We start from the raw sequence: 21,051 nt of genomic DNA, 5'->3' as shown, positions 1-21,051 counted from the left end.
TAACACAAAAGATGGATGAGGGATAAGACACTCAACAACATTTAAGTAGTAACAAAACTGTGTAGCTATATCATTAAAGTGGCTGATTTGAATGTGAAGAAGTGAATGATTTTTGAAAGCCCCTTATAAGATTCACGGTTACATTGCTACACAGTGGAAAGAGATGGAGGCTTGAATCTGTCATCCATTTAAGCATCCCCTTAAAATGTCTAGACCATATGCTAACTGCTACACTGTCGCTCTGGAGCCTGGGATCCGAAGCCAAGTATGCGGTAAACATTGTTTGTTTGAATAAGTGGGGAAGGTTGGAGGGATTAGTGAAAGATGATGAAGTTCCACCTGCATTCTACCGCACCGCTTCCTGTTTGCACATTGCATCTCCACGCATCTCATCTGTTAGGGATGTCAATAAGGAGATGTCAATAAGGAGGCTGGCTCAATCCATCTTAGAGAGGGGGAAAAGTGAGAGATGAAAAGACAGAGTGAGAAAGAGAAAGTGCACTTGAGGCAGAGACAGACAGGGAGTATATCCGAGGAGACTAAGAGTCTCTAATGAGTTGCTGCAAATTTCCATCCACAGGGAAAAAGAAATCCTGGAAAGATACTTTTGTGCCTTATCATCGTGAAAGGGTGCCGTGCTTTCGGCGGGGGAGGCAAATGGGCTGGAAGTGTGGGGCGAGGGTGGGATGGTCTGTTAGACGTCGCAGTACGTTGACAGATATTTGGGAGAACATACCCCTAGATACTATGTCATTATTTTGGATCAAAGTGTCAAGCGGGTATATGATTTACACTCATAACAAAAGCAGCATCCAGAATGGATGAGTCGGCACTCCCTGCTGGAGCCCAGTGCTGGATATTACACTGATGTAAAGGTGTTCACATCGCTCATCTCCGCTCACACCCGCCAAATGAGTCTCTGTGTGTCTTAGCTAGTGTGTCTGTGAGGAAGAGAGAAACGGAAAGATGCATGACTGTGGTGTAAAATGGCTCAATGGTGCTCATCCTGAGCTGTGAATATAAAAGGCAAAGCACTCACTCTTTTCATTTTCAACAGTGCAGCCAGAGTTGGTTGGCATCCATCCATCCATCCATCTTTCTTGAGTAAACCTCTAATTTTAAGAATAAGCTAATTAACAAGCACTATTAAAAACGCTAGAAATGTTACAAACAGAGCTGTTTAAGTATTTAGATTAAAAGAAAAAAAAAGAAAAAATCTATAGACTACAGATTATTTTTTGTTGCTTTTATTCAGCAAGGATGCATTAAATTGATCAGACATGACAGTAAAGACTGTACACAATATTTATTTTTAAAAAATGCTGTTCAGTAACACTATTTAAAGGTGACGTAGTTACGTTGCTTCATGTATGTCCTGAATGAAATATATCACAGTTTCACAAAAATATTAAGCAGCACATCTGTTTTCAATATTTATAATAATAAGATCAATGTTTTGTCATATGTGATGTTGCTGAAAATTCAGCTTTGCCATCACAGGAATAAATAGCATTTTAAAATATAATGAAATAGAAGATAGTTATTTGAAATTATTATAATATGTTCAAATATTATCAAATGATCAAATAAATGCAGCCTTGGTGAGTATAAGACACTTCTTTTTCGAAGACGTGAATTACTAACCACAATCTTTTCATGATAGATAAATAATAATAATACTAAGAGCCACAATTAAAAGACAATTCTGTACCTCAGTCACCTGTGCATGTTACATCCTTTTATCTGAAGGCTAGTGAACCAACACAGGTTTGTACATCCTGCTATCATCTATCATCCAGGTGACTATCCTTTTCCATCCCAAGTGATGCCAGATGGATGTGAGGAGCCTTTTGAATGAAAGGAGTGAATGCATTTAGTCCAAGCATTGAATTAGAATAATATCCCATAGGACTGACTTCTGTTAGTTGCAGCCATTTGAGTTTCATTAGTTTCTATAGCTAAATTGTCCTTTGAAAATGCAATATGATAGCCGAGGCCCCCACCCACACACCACCACAATCACACACACACACGCTTTTTCTTCTATTATGACCAGTCTGCTTCCTGTAAAACATCCAAGCAGATTGTGAATCTATGAAACACACACAGACATGCACTGCAGGTTGAGAAGGATATTATAACGTCCAATGAGCTATTTATAGTGGACAGAGTATCTGATCAATTCCCAAACACCACAGGCCAACAACAAACAACCCAAGTCTTCTTGTAAAAGAGAAATATCAAAGTACATACACACGCTCACATATACAGCACATCAGAAAGGAGTGTCACAGTAGGAATGTGGCCTAACATTAGCAAATAACACAACAGTATGACCCTCCTTGCAGGAATGCAGATATACATGATAGGAAAGGTTATTTAAATCTTTTCATCATGCTAAAAGGCAGAGAATTCTGACATATGATGACCCTATGAATTATTAACATAGCTGCTATTAATGTATGCATAATTAATCACACACAAACTGAATGGAGCCTATAGCCCTTAGCATATGTAGATTGAGTCTTTAACAGGATCAAACTGAAGGGCATTTTCTTTTCCCCTTCTCTGTTAACAGTGCAGCTGTTGATCTGGGAAATACCCATTTCTGGTTTGGTTGTTTATGAGAGCTTTGTGATTGTTTTCTAAAAGGTAATATATCTTCTACACTTTGCAGGAAAAGCAGCGCTGAATGAATGAGGTAGGCAAGCGTAGTGTTTACTCATTTGTAACACACTGTTTTTCGTCCCCATGGAGCACTGTTTTAGTTAGTGGAATAATGCAAAGCAGCATATGCAAAGGTTACCGAAGGATACAGACTTATAAATATTTTTTTATTTATTTGAAAATACAAATCACATTGGACTGACTGGGTGTTTTACTTCTTTACTTTTTTTAAAACAAAAACATACAGCCAGTTTAAAGCTCCAAAAGCGTTAATCCTCAAAAATGGCTCCCCTTCAAAATAAGATGGATTTGTAACGGGCCAAACTGAGTTGAGTGTGAATTGACAGGTGATGAAGTGGAATGATCTCGAGGATATGACAGCTTATTTGTCACATGGGCTCCCGTGGCGATTGATTCGTTATAATTTGCGTTTGTAGGTAGCCGGCTTCTATTAAACGTCAACAAGTCCTCATATTCATCACGGTTCCTGCCGAAGAGGCAGAAATAGAAAACGTAATCTCATCCCGATACCAGGGCGAGCCTGAGGCGCTCCTTCACCTCCCTTTATACTGTCGAGCCTCCCCTAGGGCTCACACGGCCTGGAAGAGAAGGGGGGAAATCTATAATCTAGCAGATGGCAGAGGATCTATGGGAAATTCTATAATCAGGGGTTGGCAACCTAACACCAGGCTGAAGAGCGCTGTGTTTCTCTGAGCTGGGGAAGAAAGGATAAATCCACTCCTACCAGGTATGAAGATGAAGCCGAGGTGGTCCGTTCCCTTCGTTATGTGTGCCACGTGGAACGAGACGAGATGCCGCAGACCCACCAAAAAAGACAGTAGGGTGAAAAGAGAAGGCTTCAAGAGAGTAGGAGGCAAGAAAACAATGAAAAAAAAATAAAGGAAGGCCTAAATGTCATAGAAGTAAAAAGGAAGAGTGTGTGATGTCTGTGCAGAGCGACTCCATATTGAGATTGGCTTTCAAGTTGCCGGCGGGTGTGAGACTCCCCTGCTTCATTCACACAGTCAAACGGCACACACGTAATTTCTCTGCTACTACATTTGTAGACATATAGACATCTCCTAAGCCTCTGTGGAAAATGCCACCCTTGCTACAGGCTCATTTCTGCTCCTATCACTAAGCCCTGCTCAACAAAGCCTGTCTCCAGTTTTGCCATTTTTTGAAAACAAGAAAATAGCTATGCACTACCTGCCTTTGCCTCATGATAACCTCTCCTCGGTAAGCTCCTTGTGGATGGAGGTAAATAAACAACAGGACTCATTATGAGTACCGATTTCCTCCCAGCACTCTTGGGACTGTGTAAATCAGCCTTAAAATGACTGAAGAGTCAGCTTCCAAATAACAGCGAGCACCAAACTGCTATTAAAATGAGTTAATGGAACGGTTTTATTTAAATTGAGGTCTTTCATTTGCTTTTTTAGTTCATGTAATACATAATGCTTTTTTTAAATAAAAATAATTTTATTTAGCTGTAGCATTGGTATTCAGTAGAAATGCAGTAAGAAAATGCTTTTCCACCTCTGACTGCGACATATTAGGAGCATTTGAACTTTAGTGGAGTTAGAAAGAAGAAAAAGGGACTTGCTTGATCTTCAAGACACATTTTTTGTCCCCAACCACTCCCTCCTTTGAGCTTTAATTTAACAAGTTTTGTGTCCTGAAATGATTTAAAGGGTTAGTTCACTCAAAAATGAAAATAATATAATTTATTCCTCATGCCGTTTCACACCCGTAAGACCTCTTCGGAACACAAATTAAGACATTTTTGTTGAAATCCGATGGCTCAGTGAGGCCTGCAAAGCCAGCATTGACATTTCCTCTCTCAAGATCCATTTATGTACTAAAAACATATTTAAATCAGTTCATGTGTGTACAGTGGTTCAATATTAATATTATAAAGCAACGAGAATATTTTTGGTGCGCCAAATAAAACAAAATAACTCATATAGTGATGGCTGATTTGAAAACACTGCTTCATGAAGCTTCGGAGCGTTATGAATCAGTGTATTGAATGATGATTCGGATCGCGTGTCAAACCGCCAAACTGCTGAAATCACGTGACTTTGGCGCTCCGAACCGCTGATTCGATACGCTGATTCATAACGCTCCGAAACTTCATGAAGCAGTGTTCTGAAATCGGCCATCACTATAGAAGTCGTTATTTCGTTTTTTTGGCGCACCAAATATATTCTCGTCGCTTTATAATATTAATATTGAACCACTGTACTCACATGAACTGAACTGACGGAGGTCTTACGTGTGTGGAACGGCATGAGGGTGAGTAATAAATTACATTATTTAAATTTTTGGGTGAACTAACCCTTTAACAGGCATTTTATCTATGGTGGTGAAAACAAGGGTACAGTCTGATAATTATTAATTGCTGTTCTAGCGTGCAGTTTGAATTAGTGCATAATTTGCATGTGTAAATGCAAGTACGGGCTGATGTATCAGTCTCAGAAGAGATAATACATAAATTGCAGGAGAGATGTGACAAGTATGTTTTTTTCCCCATTTGCTTGCCACCTGAAGAACTCCGCTTGCTCGTTGCACCGGCCCCAGTACTATGAACGCTCTCGCATCCGGACTACGGAACCAATTGTCACGCTGGGAAGAAGGCAAATCAAATCTCACAGCGGCAACTAAGCGAGGAGATTGCTTTTCCTCTCCACTAGCTGAAGTTGGAAGAGTACGTTTGGGGTTAGAGGCCGCAGGTTGGAGAGAAAGAGAGAGAGAAAAAAATGAGGTTAGGGTGTTGCCTAGTGCTCTGAAGGTCTCGTTTACCAACCCCTTTCCATTACTTTCCTCTCCGGCCTTTCCACCTTCACTCACAGAGCTCTTAGGGTGCGATTTGCCCCGCCGGACCCTTAAGTATGTGGGAAGAAACACAACAATAATTACTGGGATAGGGTGACACTGGCCGCCAAACTGGGGCCGCTCAGATCATAACAACACATTGTAGAACCTGATTAAGTAGCCATTTGTGGCAGCTCGTCTGTAGTTTAAGCAGCCCTCATCTCTGAGCCTGAAACCCAACCTCTGTGAAAGAAATATTGATAGTCCTTATGATCTGATGGCGGTCAGCGGTGTAGGCATACAGTACATTACTTTACAGGAAGATTGGCGCTAATGCATGGAAGCTCTCTGGCATAAAGACCTCTAAGGGCCAAGGGCGCCTCTTAAATGCCCTCTGGCCATCAACCTGAATTAATGAAAAACAAGAACATTGCGGGATACAATTGATATCCCTTTTTGGGGGAAGCTTACTAATTATCATGATCCATTAGTGAATCATCACCACACATCAATAGATGCTTTTGTTGTGGAATAATGGCACTTATCACGTTCTTCAAAGAACGTGTTGATATCTGCTCGAATACAGTACTGAAGCATATTTTGTAATCTTCAGCAGTGAGATGTCTCTATGGAACAGCAGCTGCATTTGCATAACTGAAGCTATTACTCCAATTAGCCCACTCTGATATAAGCGGAGAGATCAAAATGTCAACAGAAGGAAATCTGCTGAGATGACGGAGTCTGCATCATCGATAGCGACTCTTCTCGTAAAAGGGTTAGCGATCCGTGCAGTGTAACTGCGTTTCAACAGTGCTCTCATTTGTTTTAAGTGCCGTGGCCGAGGAGAGTGAAAGCATAGCTTCGTATGTGTAAGACGGCCTCTCTCGCTCTCCCAGCAGAGATCTGGATAACGCTGCTCAGAACCAATTATGGGCCGGCCACATAGAGGAACATCATTTGGAAATTTGTATACTGTCTTTTTTAATGAAGCTTTCCCCTTGTTACTCAGTCCATTGCTATTCATTAGTCTTTTTTGTGGACGACTGTAGAGATGGAAAGGCTCAGTAATGAGTTCTCACAGGGACTAAAGTAGAGCACAGGTGGCATAAAAAACAAAACTCTCTGTAATATATATATATATATATATATATATATATATATATATGTGTATATATATATATGTGTATATATATATGTGTATATATATATATATATATATATATATATATATATATATATATATATATATATATATATATATATATATATATATATATATATATGTATGTATGTATGTATGTATGTATGTATGTATGTATGTATGTATGTATGTATGTATAAATATATCCTTTTTAGAGTTCTGAAATAATTGCTCATGCCTATTACTTTGAAATTAATGGAGTCAAGCCGGACAAGAACGACGAGGCCAATAACTACCTTGTGAGCTGCAACTAGAACAAACAAGTGTATGTTCCAAATTGAGGTCTGCTAATATAATGTTAATTAAAATGGCTTTTTACAAATTATCTCTTTGATTACAATGACTTAAGGTTTAATTAGAACCATAGCAAACATCCACACATGCAAGAATAATATACACTCCCACCCACCACACATTAAAGAGAAAGTTAACCTTCAGTGGGTTCAGATTTCACCAGCCCAAACATCTCAATTAGACGCCTGGTCAGCCGTCACTTGTAATTAAAATATTATCATGTGTGGAGTAATTAAGAAGTGTGAAGGTGAGGCAGTAAGCAGCAGCATTGACTAAAGATGGAAGAAGGTGTGGGGTGAACAGTTATGAGCATTATTATTATTTAAAAAAATGGTTTATTTAATATTGAAATATATTTTACTGGCCTCTAAAGAGACATTTCCTTACATATTTCATGAAAAGATATATTGTTAAAATGAATTAAATCATGACAACTCAAAATCGGATGCGTTTTCATTGTTGACATGCACATCTTGTGCTGTAGGTATCTCCTAGTAAGTGGTGATATACACAGATGAAGGAAATGGGCATGTGTTTTGGATCATAGATCTTTATGCAGAGTTATTCCGTCTACGATTATGATAGCTTGTATCTGTCTCCTAGCAGCTAGTCTGGAGGTCCCTGGCTGGCGGCATAATCATTGGTCTTGTTGTACTGTCTGCATTAACCTTCTTATCGTCTGGGTGACTGCTGTTGTCAGAGGGGCTGATGGCTAGACATACCCCTGGAAGGAAGACACTGAATTCTTTTCTATCTCGGTTTAGAATCAGCTGAAGTTGAATCTGAGAGGCAGATTTATCCCCATGGAAAATACATGCATCTATAGTAGCCAGTTAGATTCAAAATGTTTAATTGAAAAGGAAAACAGCCAGTGTTTCCACTAAATGAACATAATATTTCTCATCATTATATGTCATTTGCAGCGATATTACGCTGCATATATTGTTATGCTAATAGTTTAAATATGACAAATTACATATGGAGACTTTTTGACCAGGCAGATGTTTCGTTGAATCTAGAGTTTCGATTGACTGAAATTAACAGTTTAAAGTGATTCATAGAAATTAATTTAATTACCAACATAGGAGCATGTCTGTCTTAACACTCTAACTCCAGCAAGTCACAAGTCAAAGAGGATTTTGAAATTAGTCGTGCTGTTTACAAGTGTAATGACCAAATATGAAGTGCATTAAAGTCTTTGCATTATTCATGATGTTGCTTAAATTTCATAACGCCAGCAATACTACCACACATATACTGCGAATACCCGATAAATATACAGCCAGTTCTACTGTGTACTTCTAGTCATTTATTCAGAAAGCGCTGCCTTCCAGAAGACTCTGAAGTCTCTTTCTCAATGTGGGTCAAAGAGTCATCAAATGCAGATCATTGAGGCCTTTTCATCTGCAATCGCAAAGTTAAAAAAATCCCCTGGCATGCTCTTAATTTCCTCCCTCCGTTTATTTCTTTCTTTGATATTTCCACATTAGCATCCTCAAAAGTGTTGTGAGGAAAAGCAGCACTCGATGAGAGGAAACTTTCTTCTCTAACCCCCAACCCCTCCTCTATTCCCCAGTCTGGCTTAATGACATTTTGAAGAGCGTGGTCTGACTAAGGATGGTTTTGTGGGTGGGGGAGGCTGGAGGAGTGACGACAGGAGCAGACTCACTGCAGCAGAACAGGCCACATGTGCTTAGAAAGAGAATGGGGGAGTTTGCCTTTGAAAGCCCAGGCAGCTAACTAGAGTCTTTGTGTAAAATAACATTTATATTGAAAGGCAATTACTGGTGACATTATTTTGGTTGCTGCATAATTAAATTCATTTTTGTTCTCTCTCTCTCTTTCTTTCTCTCTCCCTCTTTAATTCTGTCTCTTTCCCCCAGACGGAGAATTATTCCATTGACTCCAGTTACGTAAACAGCAGAGCACACCTAATTAAAAGGTATGTCTTTATAAAGCAATCAGATTAACTTATCTGTCAGATCATAGCTTGTTTTTTTGTTTTTCTTCATGTTCTTTTGTATTATGCTAAACACTCTATTTGCATGTGCAAAGAGCAATACAAGTAATATAGTATATATTCTGCTTTTTCTCACATTGACTGGGTGTACCAAGTGTCAGATATTTTGGAATTAGATGTTTTTGCATATTCTTTTCAATGGATGGGCATACAATTACAGTACTGTACAATTAGTACTCTCTAATACTCTCTGACAAAAAAATAAAATAATAATATGGCCCTTTTAACATGCCATTTTTCATTAAAAATAACCAAAAAATAAAGTCTTACATACCGTAGGCAAGATATTAATGCTCAAAAGGTTTATAAATGGCCAGTGTTAAGCTTTAATAATTCAGTATTATAAGTGATTAAGCACATCCTCATCAAGTATTTCTTCTTTTTTCCTAATATGAATAATTACATAAAATCCCTGCAAACGTGTATACATATTACATGTTAGAGAATATTAAAGCACTAGCCCAGAGCGGAGGAGGCCTGGGTGGTTAAGCTACATCTGTGTAGATGTTAATCAGAGAGCTAAATCTACATGCATTTTAATCCTGGAATTCCAAGGGATTCTTCCTCAGTGCACACAAGGAGGGCTTTGTAAGGCCGCAGAGATAAGGAAAAGGTAACGTTATACATTGTGGAAGAAAGGAGCTAGGACAATAGATCCTTTGTATAGGCAGGACTTGGCCAACATTCCTCAGTCCACCTAAAAGGAGGCTATTGCCTGGCATGGAGCATTGGCATGCGGACGTCCCTAATGAAGGTCCTCGACCGCCTGGGGCCCTGGCTGCTACGAATGTGCACAGGAACTGTAATGCCTGTCTTACCTGGAGCTAAAGAACATTCCGGTTTACCTCAGTACCGCATTTTTCAAACCAATTACAGCAATTTTATCTTCTGAAAAAAGCACTGCCTATGTTTACATAAACAAAGAGTATTCAAGTGTCGGCTCTTTGGCTCTGCGACACTACAAAGAAATCCCCTCCGGAGCCTGTGGGCGCACAGACTGGGACAGGTGCAATTAGACTGATAAAATCAGAGGCTGCACTACCACCATTGCAGTGACATTGCAAGAATCCCCCTCTCCCTCCTCTCTTTCTCCTTAGAAGAGGCTGCAGAGATGCTTTTGTCTATGTATGTCAGTGTGGATATGTGTATGCATGCGTTTCTGATCCTCGCTGTTGCTTCAGAAGCTGAATGTGTTCCACTGGGCTAACTATCAAATTAAGGGAAATCAGGCTTGTGCACTGCAGCTGTCAAAAAAAATTTTTAACCCCACTTTCAAGTCATTGAATGTAGGTAAATAAATAGGGAAAGCACAGTTTGCTCAGATTATTAAACCTCTTTCTTTAAAACATCCAGGGGTTTATGTTTATGTGGCTCATCTTGTATGCAGGGGTTTTATACAGGATATCTATGTCTGTGCTGTTTTTTTTTTACGTTTTATATTAAAACAATTACACAATAAAACAATAGAAATAGTTCTGTTTACATACCCCATGCCCCAGGTCCATTAGTTAATTAATCCATTAGTTACAGTATTTAATAATAGTTGTTAATGTTAGTTCGACAATTATTGGGATTTTGTCAACCCTAGTGCTCATTCACTTTCAATAGAGAGCTTTCATCAACACATTTTGTGTTACATAGACAAGAGAAAGCAAGTGCTTGAGAGTCTGACATAAGGGTGAGTAAATGATGACAGAGTTTTCATTTTTGGGTCAACTATCCCATAAAGTCCTATGCAATCAACAGATATACAAGACGTATTTCTGAAATAGTCTATAGAAAATGTAGGAACTTTGACCGAAGTAACACAGAAGAGCTCTGCACAGCCAGTGAGTGCAGGCCATTGACCTCCGATCTGTTATCCCACCATATAAGAATTTGACAAAAAACACCTCTTTGCAGCTACACTGTCTGAGTGGCTAGAAGCTAAATAGAGGTAGTGTGGGGTGAAGAGAGAGAGAATGATGAAACCAAAGTTGACAGTTAAATAACACTATCCTTCTTTCTCGTCTTTTCTCCTTCACCTGGCTGTAGCACGTCAACATTCAAGGACATGGAAGGAAACAGTCTGAAGGACAGCGGGCACGAGGAGAGCGACCAAACCGACAGCGAACATGATGTTCAGAGAGGGCACTACGCTGACACGGCTGTCAACGACGTACTGAATATGACCATACCCCCCAACAACTCGCAGCTACATGACCATGGTAAGACAGAAAGATCTTGACTAGCCGAAAGCATATAGGGAAAAAAAAGTCACGACTTCGCTTCGCAGGCATAGTTGGCCTTGAGGCGCCTCGCTAATGCACAGGCAGCACTTCTCTTCCTGGAGTCTTTGATACAAGCCCAGGAACATTATTGACGGATGTGAGCCACATCTGCAGTCGACTGCAACACTTCAGATCCAGACCTAAATGGCAGCAATTAGGCTGACAAAGGTTGAAGGTGGAAATCTACATATCACGCAGTCTCCTCATGCATAATTCACGCGGATCATTTAGCAGGGAATTAATGTTGATGTTTCTTTTTTTTTTCCTCTGACTGCCGTTAAAAGACATCCGGTATGATGGCAGGAGTCAGTAGGAGGTCATGTTCACTCTCAGCTACTGCCACTCAATGCTACAAAGTTATAGAGCGACGAGTGGCAGCGCTACTGAGGATCAAAGCGCGGAGAAGACCAAAAGCGGGCTCCGAATGGTTTTATTGCACCGATTGTTTCGTGTTGTTATGCTCAATCAGCCTTTGATCTATGTAATTTAGAACAATTGAATACCTCCAGCGGCCGCTAATAGTCAATAGCGAAAACTCTATTCTTGTCGGACTGAAATTAGTCAACCAATTTTCTAAATTACAATGAAAGCTTGACATTTGCTGAATAGAAAAAGAGTAGAATAAAGAGCATTTCTAAGGAAGATGAGGTCATTAAAATTGGCAGGATGGTCGCTCAGATTGGAGTTTAAAGAACGCGAGGCATTGTGGCTCGCATGAGATGCTCTAAATCAAGCCTGGCTGTGTCTGACTCAGTACTGCTGCTTACAGATCTCAGTGTCTTGCTTAGGGAAGAAGAGCCTAATAAGAGAGCTAAGGATGAGAAAAGACAGCGCTAACGGCTATAAAATAATTTAGCTTGTCCCCCCCCCCACTGTAAAGCAGGAGCCTGAATTATGTAGAATTGGCAGGTGAACCAATTAAGATCTCATTTGGTCCAGATCGTATGCTGTATGGCTAATTCCAGCAGGCTAATTAACTGATTTGTTCTCCAGATGAATCACACGATGTATGGCTACCTGGCAATCGAAGGGAGGAAACATTCTCCCATTTAAATTTTATATGTAAACACATTGGATGCATCAGCAGATTTGTTTGAGTGTTGCTGGGCTGGCCGTGGCGTCCATGTGTTGTCTGCAGCTGAGAGGAACTACAAGCCTCTGGGTTTCCATGATGGATATCTTTCTGCATTTCTTTCACTGCCAACTTCCTGTCAACGTGTAATGAACAATTAGTAAGTCTCATGACTACAGTTTAAGCTGTTGTAGATGTCTCTCTGTAAGAGAAATGCATATACAGTAAAGGACTCATAAAATGCACTCTGACATATCCTCCAACTCGGCACTCACATAATTGGACACAATTAGAAAAATGTACACAGAGAACATTTCAAATAGATGAAGCTTTTCCAGGTCAGCCATTTTATCATTAGCAAAGCTCTTATCTGCTCATGAGCAAGCAAACATTGAAAATAAAGGATAGCAGATAAGCAAAATGAGCAAGCACTTCAACGTCGCTGTCATCAGTTGGTTTTAACCAAAGCCATTAGACGGTGACAAGTATCAGATACTAATGCCAATTTGAGGCATGTCTTTTATCATATTATTCTGCAACAGTTGCAGGCCCCTTTATCCCAATGAAAAGCAATGCAGTGAACAGACGGCTCTCATTTGAGACCTTTAAAAGTCTATAGCCGCAGATGTATCATGAACTGAAATGACCATGGGCATTAGATATGCAGAAATATAATGGAATTCATCTGCCATTACAATCTCTGTAGTCTTCTAGAGTGCAACTGTTCAAAAATAAAAATCCCTGTAATTTTCAACAAAAAAAAATTGAAATAACCATGTTTAACAGCAAAATTACTTTTGAAAAACTACATTACTCATGACTGCAAAAAACTAAACAAAAAAAACAGTCGCAATACCTAATGGGATTGTAGTTTTTTCCCCTCTATAATTTTTTCCCCCCACAAAGTTTGCTGTTTTGTGATTCACCTAATAGCTCATTGGTTTAGTTCGTGGCTTATAACTTATTACATCTGGAACTAAGGATACTAAAAAAGTGGGCGGAAACTGTTGCACTTTATTATGTTGCTAAAGTGTGCTTGCTGAGTCGCTGACAAAAAAAATAAAAAAAAGTCTTACATTTAAAACCCAGGACGAAACATCAGGTGTACTGTTTGCTGCAAGTTCTGATAGATCCTCCCATTTAATGGCTCTTTTACCTTATTTTGTATCACAAAAGGTGCAAGAGTTTAGTGTAATAAATTTAGACAATCGCAGATTCACCAAAACCAACCTGAGGCTGAATATCCAGCTAGGAAATAGACACACTCATTCACCAAGACACTAAGGCATATAGAGACTGTAGTGGGAATACCTCTGATCTAACCTTTAGCTGTTCTAGTACAGTGAAACAAGTTTAAACTGCAATTGCCAAAGGACATAAACAGAGAGTCTGAATATAAAGACTCTCCTTTGTTTCCCCTTTTTGCTTTTGTTTTTATGTTTTCCCCCCTCATTCTTCCTGGAAACAAACAGAGGCAGGAAGTTGAGGGATAGTAAGCTCCCTCCTGTCTCGTTCCCCAGGCTCCAAAGCAGTGTAAATGTTTATGATTCACGCAGCTCTTTGAAAAGTTAACGTTTGCACCAGGGACACAGTGTTACCTCTGATTTAAAATTGCTCCTCCCCAACTTCTTTTCTATTGTGAGACGTAGTGTGAGAATTGGGGAAAAAGCCCTCTTAGGACTGTAGTCTCTTAATACACAATACACAAACTTCCTCAGGGGTGCTTCCTTCATAGCCTTTTTATTCTATTACCAGGATGTATGTCTATTTCCTGCAGTTTGCGCTCCTTTTTCTTTCAAGAATACAGCAATTTATGGAAGCTTCTATGGCACAAAACATTGCACTTATCAGGAGATGGTGTGTTCTTGACAGGAAAACGTGAGAGATGGTGCTAATGCTACTGTAGCAGGGTAGTGGTGGTCAAGAGCCAAGACTAATGATTGAATTAGGGGAGAATTATCCACAGTGCTCTGTGAAATGTTGATGAATTGGTTATGGCGTTGACGTCGCTGACCAAACCCTGTGAGCCTCTGTGTTTAATGCCTCCCTGGGTTGAATTAAACATCAGTTTACAAGCAAAAGACTCTTGAGAATGATGGTACCTGATAGAAATAGAATATAAGCATGAAAAATACTTCTGCATTTACTTTCCATGTCCCTTCAAGAGCATTTACGGCCTGTATGGGCCAAACAAATCGGTGAACCTCAAGGATTGACTGCTGATTTTGTTTGTTCTAGGCCAGAGGTCTGGTTGAAGGCTATTTGTAGAGTTCCCAGTCCCACCAGACAAAATGACAGTCACCATTAAGCTCTTCTTCTCCTCTCTCTTTTTTCTCACCCCCAGAGGAGATTGAGGAGCTTTGGCAGCTCAATTTGCAGCTGCTGAGTTCCAGCATGTTCCACTCAGAGTGTCCCCGACCCCGGGAGTCTTTTATTCATCAATTCCTCTGTCCCCACGGGCTTGTATCTCCTCCCATGCCCCAGGATTTTACACTCCCTCCACCACCCAGTGCCCCATCAGTAGACTGGTTTCTAATTGATTTTGATGAAATTGATAAAAGAGTTTCCTTTTTTGTCTCCATCAACCCTGATGGACCCCCTCACCCATCACAAACTCCTCCTCCTTAGTCTGTATGTGCACTGTACTGCTCAACTTTCCTGACAGTTTTCCTCATATTAAAATAATTGACAACTATAAATAACAGTTTTTGCACTCCAGTCTCACCCCAAACTTTTAGGAGAACATTTTTTTTTTCTTTTTTTTTTTGCGTGTGGGTCTCTGATCACCTAATGCAAATGCTGACAGATGTCAAAATGAAGACAGGAACAGAGAAAGACAGAGAGAGGACTCAGAGTCAGGTAAGCAGGGTGCAGAGAGCAGGAGAAATGATGTCTTTGACAGTCTGGTGCGGGTTTTCTCTTGACTCTGAACTGAACTGCAGCCTCAAGGGTGCATCATGACAGCTGACTTTTCTTAAAAAACTAATATTAACATTTGACTGAATTAGACATTAAAGGACCAAAGTTTCTGCCTGATATGAGACACACATGTATATATATATATATATATATATATATATATATATATATATATATATATATATATATATATATATATATATATATATATATATATATATATATATATATATATATATATATATATATATATATATATATATATATATATATATATATATATATATATATATATATATATATATATAATGACTAAATAAATAAATATATAATTTAGACTTATTGAATTTAATAACATTTGTATGGTATGTAATTCATGTAAATGTCATGAAAGACAAATCAAAATGTCACACATTTTTGCCTTTAAGGGGCTAAGTGCAGTTAAATTAGTCAATTAAATTACTGATGAAAATAATCGTTAATGAAGGGTTTCGATTTTGTCAATAATAATGAAGATGAGATGACAAATGCATTTCTTGACAATAATTAAATAATTCCAAGGAAAACTAACTGTTGACAAAAGCATGACAAGAAAAAAATAACATTAACAATCCGATTAAAATGGTTTCGGGAAAAAAATCTAGAAAGATTATTTAATTATTATATAATTATTGATTATTTGATTACTAAGACTAAAGAAAAATGAAAATGTTCTATGTGTGATGTCTTGTGTTAAAAACAAGCTAGGCAGTGTGCAATGGATTTGAACAGAACGTGGTTATTGGCCAGGTGAAAATAGACCAGTGATGAAAAAATAGCTCAGATAGAGTGCCTGTGGGAATGTCCTCTTAAACGTGCTGTTTACTTTCCTGCATTTTATCTCTATAAGGTGTCAGAATATTACTGCAAGGTGTTGGAGCTTAGCTCTGCAGCAGTTACCTTCACACCATTGTGTAAAAATGGGGAAATTAATTGTGTTTTTATTCAGTGCTTTCACTCCGTACTCTGGCAGAAAAACCTTGAGGTCGTTCTCTTTGAAGGTGTGCCTTCCTCTCAAAAACATGAAAACATCTCAGACAATCACATAACTCTGGATAGCATTGCTCTGTCTTAAACCCACAATCTCCTTTTCCTGAATACTCGAAATGGGGTTTAATCAGCTGGAGAGGGGCTTCTTATCTTTCTGCACTTGTTATGGGTAGCTTATTGAACATATCAAAGGGGGGTGGGGGAAGGAGCGGTTCATTATTTCTAAGGTTGGCAATGAGGCTGATGTATCTCATTGCGAACCCTCGGTTGACAGCTCATTTTCTAGACAATCCTAGCTTTGATTCACGTAAAGTGAGAAATAGAGTGGGACGGTGAGGAAAAGAAGGCTCAGGATTCCATTGCTTATTCACGACCAACGCTCTTCGACTGTTTGTTAATAATCTCCTCAGAAAACTGGCTGAATCCCAATTGTTTGTTGAACACGTATGTAACTGGGTGCAATTCCACGCAGATAGGAATGCTGGGAGATTGGCCTTGTGCTCAACACAGAGGAGAAGATTAAGGCAAGGTAATGTGCTGTTTGATAGTCACGGTGAGAAAGAACCGCTGCTCTTCAATCTCAAGTCAATTTGGGAGACTAAAAGGAAGGAGAAATGAAAAAGTGTGCATCGAAGGGTTAATGAGAGAGGGACTGTGCAAAAGGAAAAGCATTGAGTGAAGGTTTTAGCCGCTTAGACAGATAGGTCAGCTGAAACACGGCGCCACAATGTCTGCAGTGTGCCAAATTGTGCGATCCTGATTGATCTTTGTTTTTGGAGAGTTGTCTTTAACTACGCTGGATTTCTTGGCGACACACCTTTCATCTTCATGTCCATCTGCTCTGTACCCTCCTGGCCCTTCCTGACTCGTGGCCCTCTTCCAAACCCACATTACTTTCTCTCTCTTGCAGTCATGAAAATCCACAAGTAACAACGCCCAGGGGCAAAGTATCCTCTTGGGTGCAGAAGGTAAAATGAAGCTAACCACATCGCATCCCCAGCTGTGCTCTAACCAGAATGTAACTAATAGTGAAGTGAGACAAAGTCCATCCCAGAGGAGGGCTCTTGGACTGTAATGGGCTCATCGTAACAACTGCTACTGGGGTGCCCAGGTCTCCAAACAAGCATTTCTTGCATCCCACCCCAGATTTTTCTACCCATGTGGGGTAGAGCTGGGCTCAACAATAAGGATAGCCTGCTGGTCAGCGTCAGATACTTTTGGGCCAGTAAATGGGATCGTCCCTTGTCCTTTCAGGCCAGTTGTGCACTGCCACTGAAAAGTTTACATTCACTGATCTTTTACATTCATTTTTATGCCTTGCGAACTTACACGTTTGGTTTTGGAATTATTTTACCCTAATCATGAGACCTTCAGACCAATCAATGATGTATTGCATCTTATCCCATAATTTTCCACAAAAAAAAAGTGCATTTATAAATGTATGGATATATATCAAGCGTATAGCGTCAGTTCTGGTAGGTCACGTTAGTCAAACTCGCTCTGATCTAACAAACTCAGCTGATCATGTCTACCTATAGGAATATGACGTCTATCACCGCATACATATATATAGCTCCTCAGTACTATCAGCAGCTATCGCGTTTCTCCAGAGCTCATTTACCCTCCTCCACCCCCAGCTCCCCCTCTTGTCAGTCAGGATTTGGTATTCTGATTTCCCTTGAATCAGACTAAATTCCTGAATCACGTTGTACATGTAATATCAACATTAATGATATCTGCAGTACATTATGTTGGTTCTGTTGCTGCTCTCCCTGCTCTTATCCATGTTAGGCTGCATGGATGCGCAGGGAGTTTTTGCCCAGAACAGAACCATACCGCCAATCCAAACTATATGCTAATAGTCAATCAATCATCTTTGACGATAGTGGTCCTGACAGAAATTATATTGTATTAATTTCCAGTTTGTTTCAAATTTTAATTTGCCAAAGGAAAAATAAAATAGATAAATATATAACAAATAATTTTAATAAATAAAATAAATGTATAAACATCTCCATTAACATGTAATAAAATAAACCCCATTGCAAATATAAAAATGCATTGCTAAAATTAAAAATCAACAATTATTTTGTGTTGGGATCAGTGAAAATATGAGCAAAAGCCAGCAGGAAAAAAACCCCAACAATATCATTATAGTTAAATCCTGTAGGGTCATGAAAATTGCAGATCACACACCGAGAACTAGGAAATTCATCCAATCAGCGGCATCCCATCAGCACCGATGCCGAGCTGAACCAGACCCTCATCCTCACAGCCGCTCTGTTTGACGGGGATTGGATTGGACTGTGTGGCAAGTGCTGCCAAAAAGTGCGCCTCGATCGGTAGGCAGACGGTTTAATAGGCGGCAGGATGAAATCCCTGCTGGCATGAAGCCCACAGCACCCACAGCAAGTCCGACTCAACTCCATTAACTCCCATTAGAATAGCTCAGCTCGCTTCACTAAAACTCGACATTCCTGATTCACGCTCACAGACAAAACTACACGCGTGTCCACCGAAATGCTCGCTGATTAAAAGAGCGTACTGCACTCACAAAACACACCCACGCTTATACAAACACGATAATCTGTTGCACACATTTACTTTAGCAAATGTCAATTGTGTATTGCATTTTCTTCTAGGACCGCCGGGGTTCGCTCACTCAAGGAAAGATTACGAATAAACTCTGCAGCGGTGAAGGAAAAAAAAAAAAAATCAGCTGTCTTCTGACAAGTACATTGTACCCGGCAGTTTTCTGTCCAGAATACAAAGAGACATTTATCACTGCAGCTGGGTAGAAAAGAGAGAGGGGGGTGTGAGAGAGAGAAGAGAGAGAAGAAAAAGATACAAGGGAGAACTGGCTGCTCTGTCACTGCGGCAGTGCAGGAATTTCTCTTTTAACCCCCTTCCTATTAACGCAGTATGCATTTGAGTGAATAGAAGCCATCCTCCATTCCCTTTCCATGCTATATTTCCTGTTATGGTATTGCAATTCTCCTGTATTACGCCTCATCCTGAATCGTAACACTAAAATGACGCCTCCTGCTCGTCTGAGGTAATAACAGCCATTACGTAAAGGTTAAAACCCTGGGCAGCTGCCCTTTCTGTATCCTGTCACTCTGATGTATATTCATTTGCCCTGGTGTAAACATAAAATGATCGGCTGCAATGCATGCACAGACGTACCATCAAAGCAATGCCTGTGCTGTGTGGAACGACTGACCACAGGGATACCTTCATGACTGAGTTCACAGGGATGCCTTCATCTTGTCACTTCTTCATCCTTCTGTCCTCACTACATCCTTACTCACTCCACTGCTGTGGGTTAAAATTCAGTTCAGTTTCCTCCTGCAAAAAAATGACTTCAACCAGGCAAATTATCAGCTATTGATGAAAGATTAAAGACAGGGACTGGTGAGTGAGATCAGTTACGGCCACAAACCTTGGGAGTCTCCCCACTTTGCCCAAAGGCATTATTCTCTGTATAATGTCAACTTCACATAGCAGAAAACCTCAGCAAACCTTTTACGTGCAAATACCATCCTTTCTTTCTCTCAAAGCGGTCAGCTCTCCCATGAGCTTAAGCAATCGTTTTCCTCAGAGGAAAAAAAGACAGTGTGGTGTGCATTCGGAGCGTGCCACTGCAACAGACTTTGTTTTCCTCCATGCTGCCCCTATGGTCCATTTTCAAGGCTTCCAAAAAGAGGAGATTGAACTCAATCACTCCATCCTCTGGGTAGCCAATTAACCTTCATGGTTTTAGGGCTCTTGCCCCCAACCCTTTAAAAAGAAGTATAAAAACTAATGGGGGAGGCTGGCTGTTAAGTTTAATGGGAGACAGGGAGGCCTCAAAATGGGTTTTTTAATGATGCTCCCCTGCTCTCGTGCACTATCCATTAAAGAGTAGGCTGAAATGGGCTGCTGCACTGCAAGACTGGAGATCAACACAATCAAATGGGCCAAACATCACAGCGGGGGCTCAGATCCTTTTTTTAAAGGATAATATGCAATCTTGCTCATCATTTCTGTCGCATTAATATCACAAAAGTTCTAAAAGGCAGCCTAATGTCTCCATCCAAATCTGAGCTGTCACTTGCACAATTTCGCATTGGTGATAGATGTCTAATTTAATCTCTGGCCTTTATGGGATCATTAGCTCCCATGTTGAGCTTTGCTTCTGATTGTTTAGCATGACCGCTTCTCTGTTGTGAGAGACAGTAAATCACAATTAAAAATATATGGATGTATTTTTTTACTATATAACAAAATATTAAAACAAGTGCCATTTATTTTAAAGACATACTGTGTAGCACAAGTACACTTTCAATCAAAACTTTTCACAAAACTATGAAACAACAGATATATTGTACAGAATGAAGGCAAAAAGGCTTGGACGCTTTCTGGTTGCCAAACTTGCTGAATATGTTTACAGTAAAAAAACAAAAAAAACATTATATACATACATATATATACACTCACCTAAAGGATTATTAGGAACACCTGTTCAATTTCTCATTAATGCAATTATCTAATCAACCAATCACATGGCAGTTTCTTCAATGCATTTAGGGGTGTGGTCATGGTCAAGACAATCTCCTGAACTCCAAGCTGAATGTCAGAATGGGAAAGAAAGGTGATTTAAGCAATTTTGAGCATGGCATGGTTGTTGGTGCCAGACTGAGAATTTCACAATTTCACAGAACAGGTCTGAGTATTTCACAATCTGCTCAGTTACTGGGATTTTCACGCACAACCATTTCTA

At 39.7% G+C, this 21,051-nt stretch overlaps 1 protein-coding gene across 2 annotated transcripts in view; it reads left to right on the top strand.

Annotated features, from left to right (window-relative positions):
- Nucleotides 1–21,051, top strand: part of pcdh19 (protocadherin 19) — a 60,221-nt gene that overhangs the window by 24,295 nt on the left and 14,875 nt on the right. For both annotated transcript variants that reach the window (XM_079838839.1, XM_079838838.1), the window contains exons 3-4: nucleotides 8,863–8,921; nucleotides 11,034–11,206. In XM_079838839.1, coding sequence (XP_079694965.1) covers nucleotides 8,863–8,921; nucleotides 11,034–11,206 — 232 coding nt within the window. The remainder of the gene's footprint in view (nucleotides 1–8,862; nucleotides 8,922–11,033; nucleotides 11,207–21,051) is intronic.

This window comes from Gobio gobio (assembly GCF_949357685.1).
Source record: "Gobio gobio genome assembly, chromosome: 16".
Taxonomy (NCBI): Eukaryota; Metazoa; Chordata; class Actinopteri; order Cypriniformes; family Gobionidae; genus Gobio; species Gobio gobio.
Note: the sequence above shows the minus strand (reverse complement) of the source record. Positions and strands in the feature narration are given on the sequence as shown.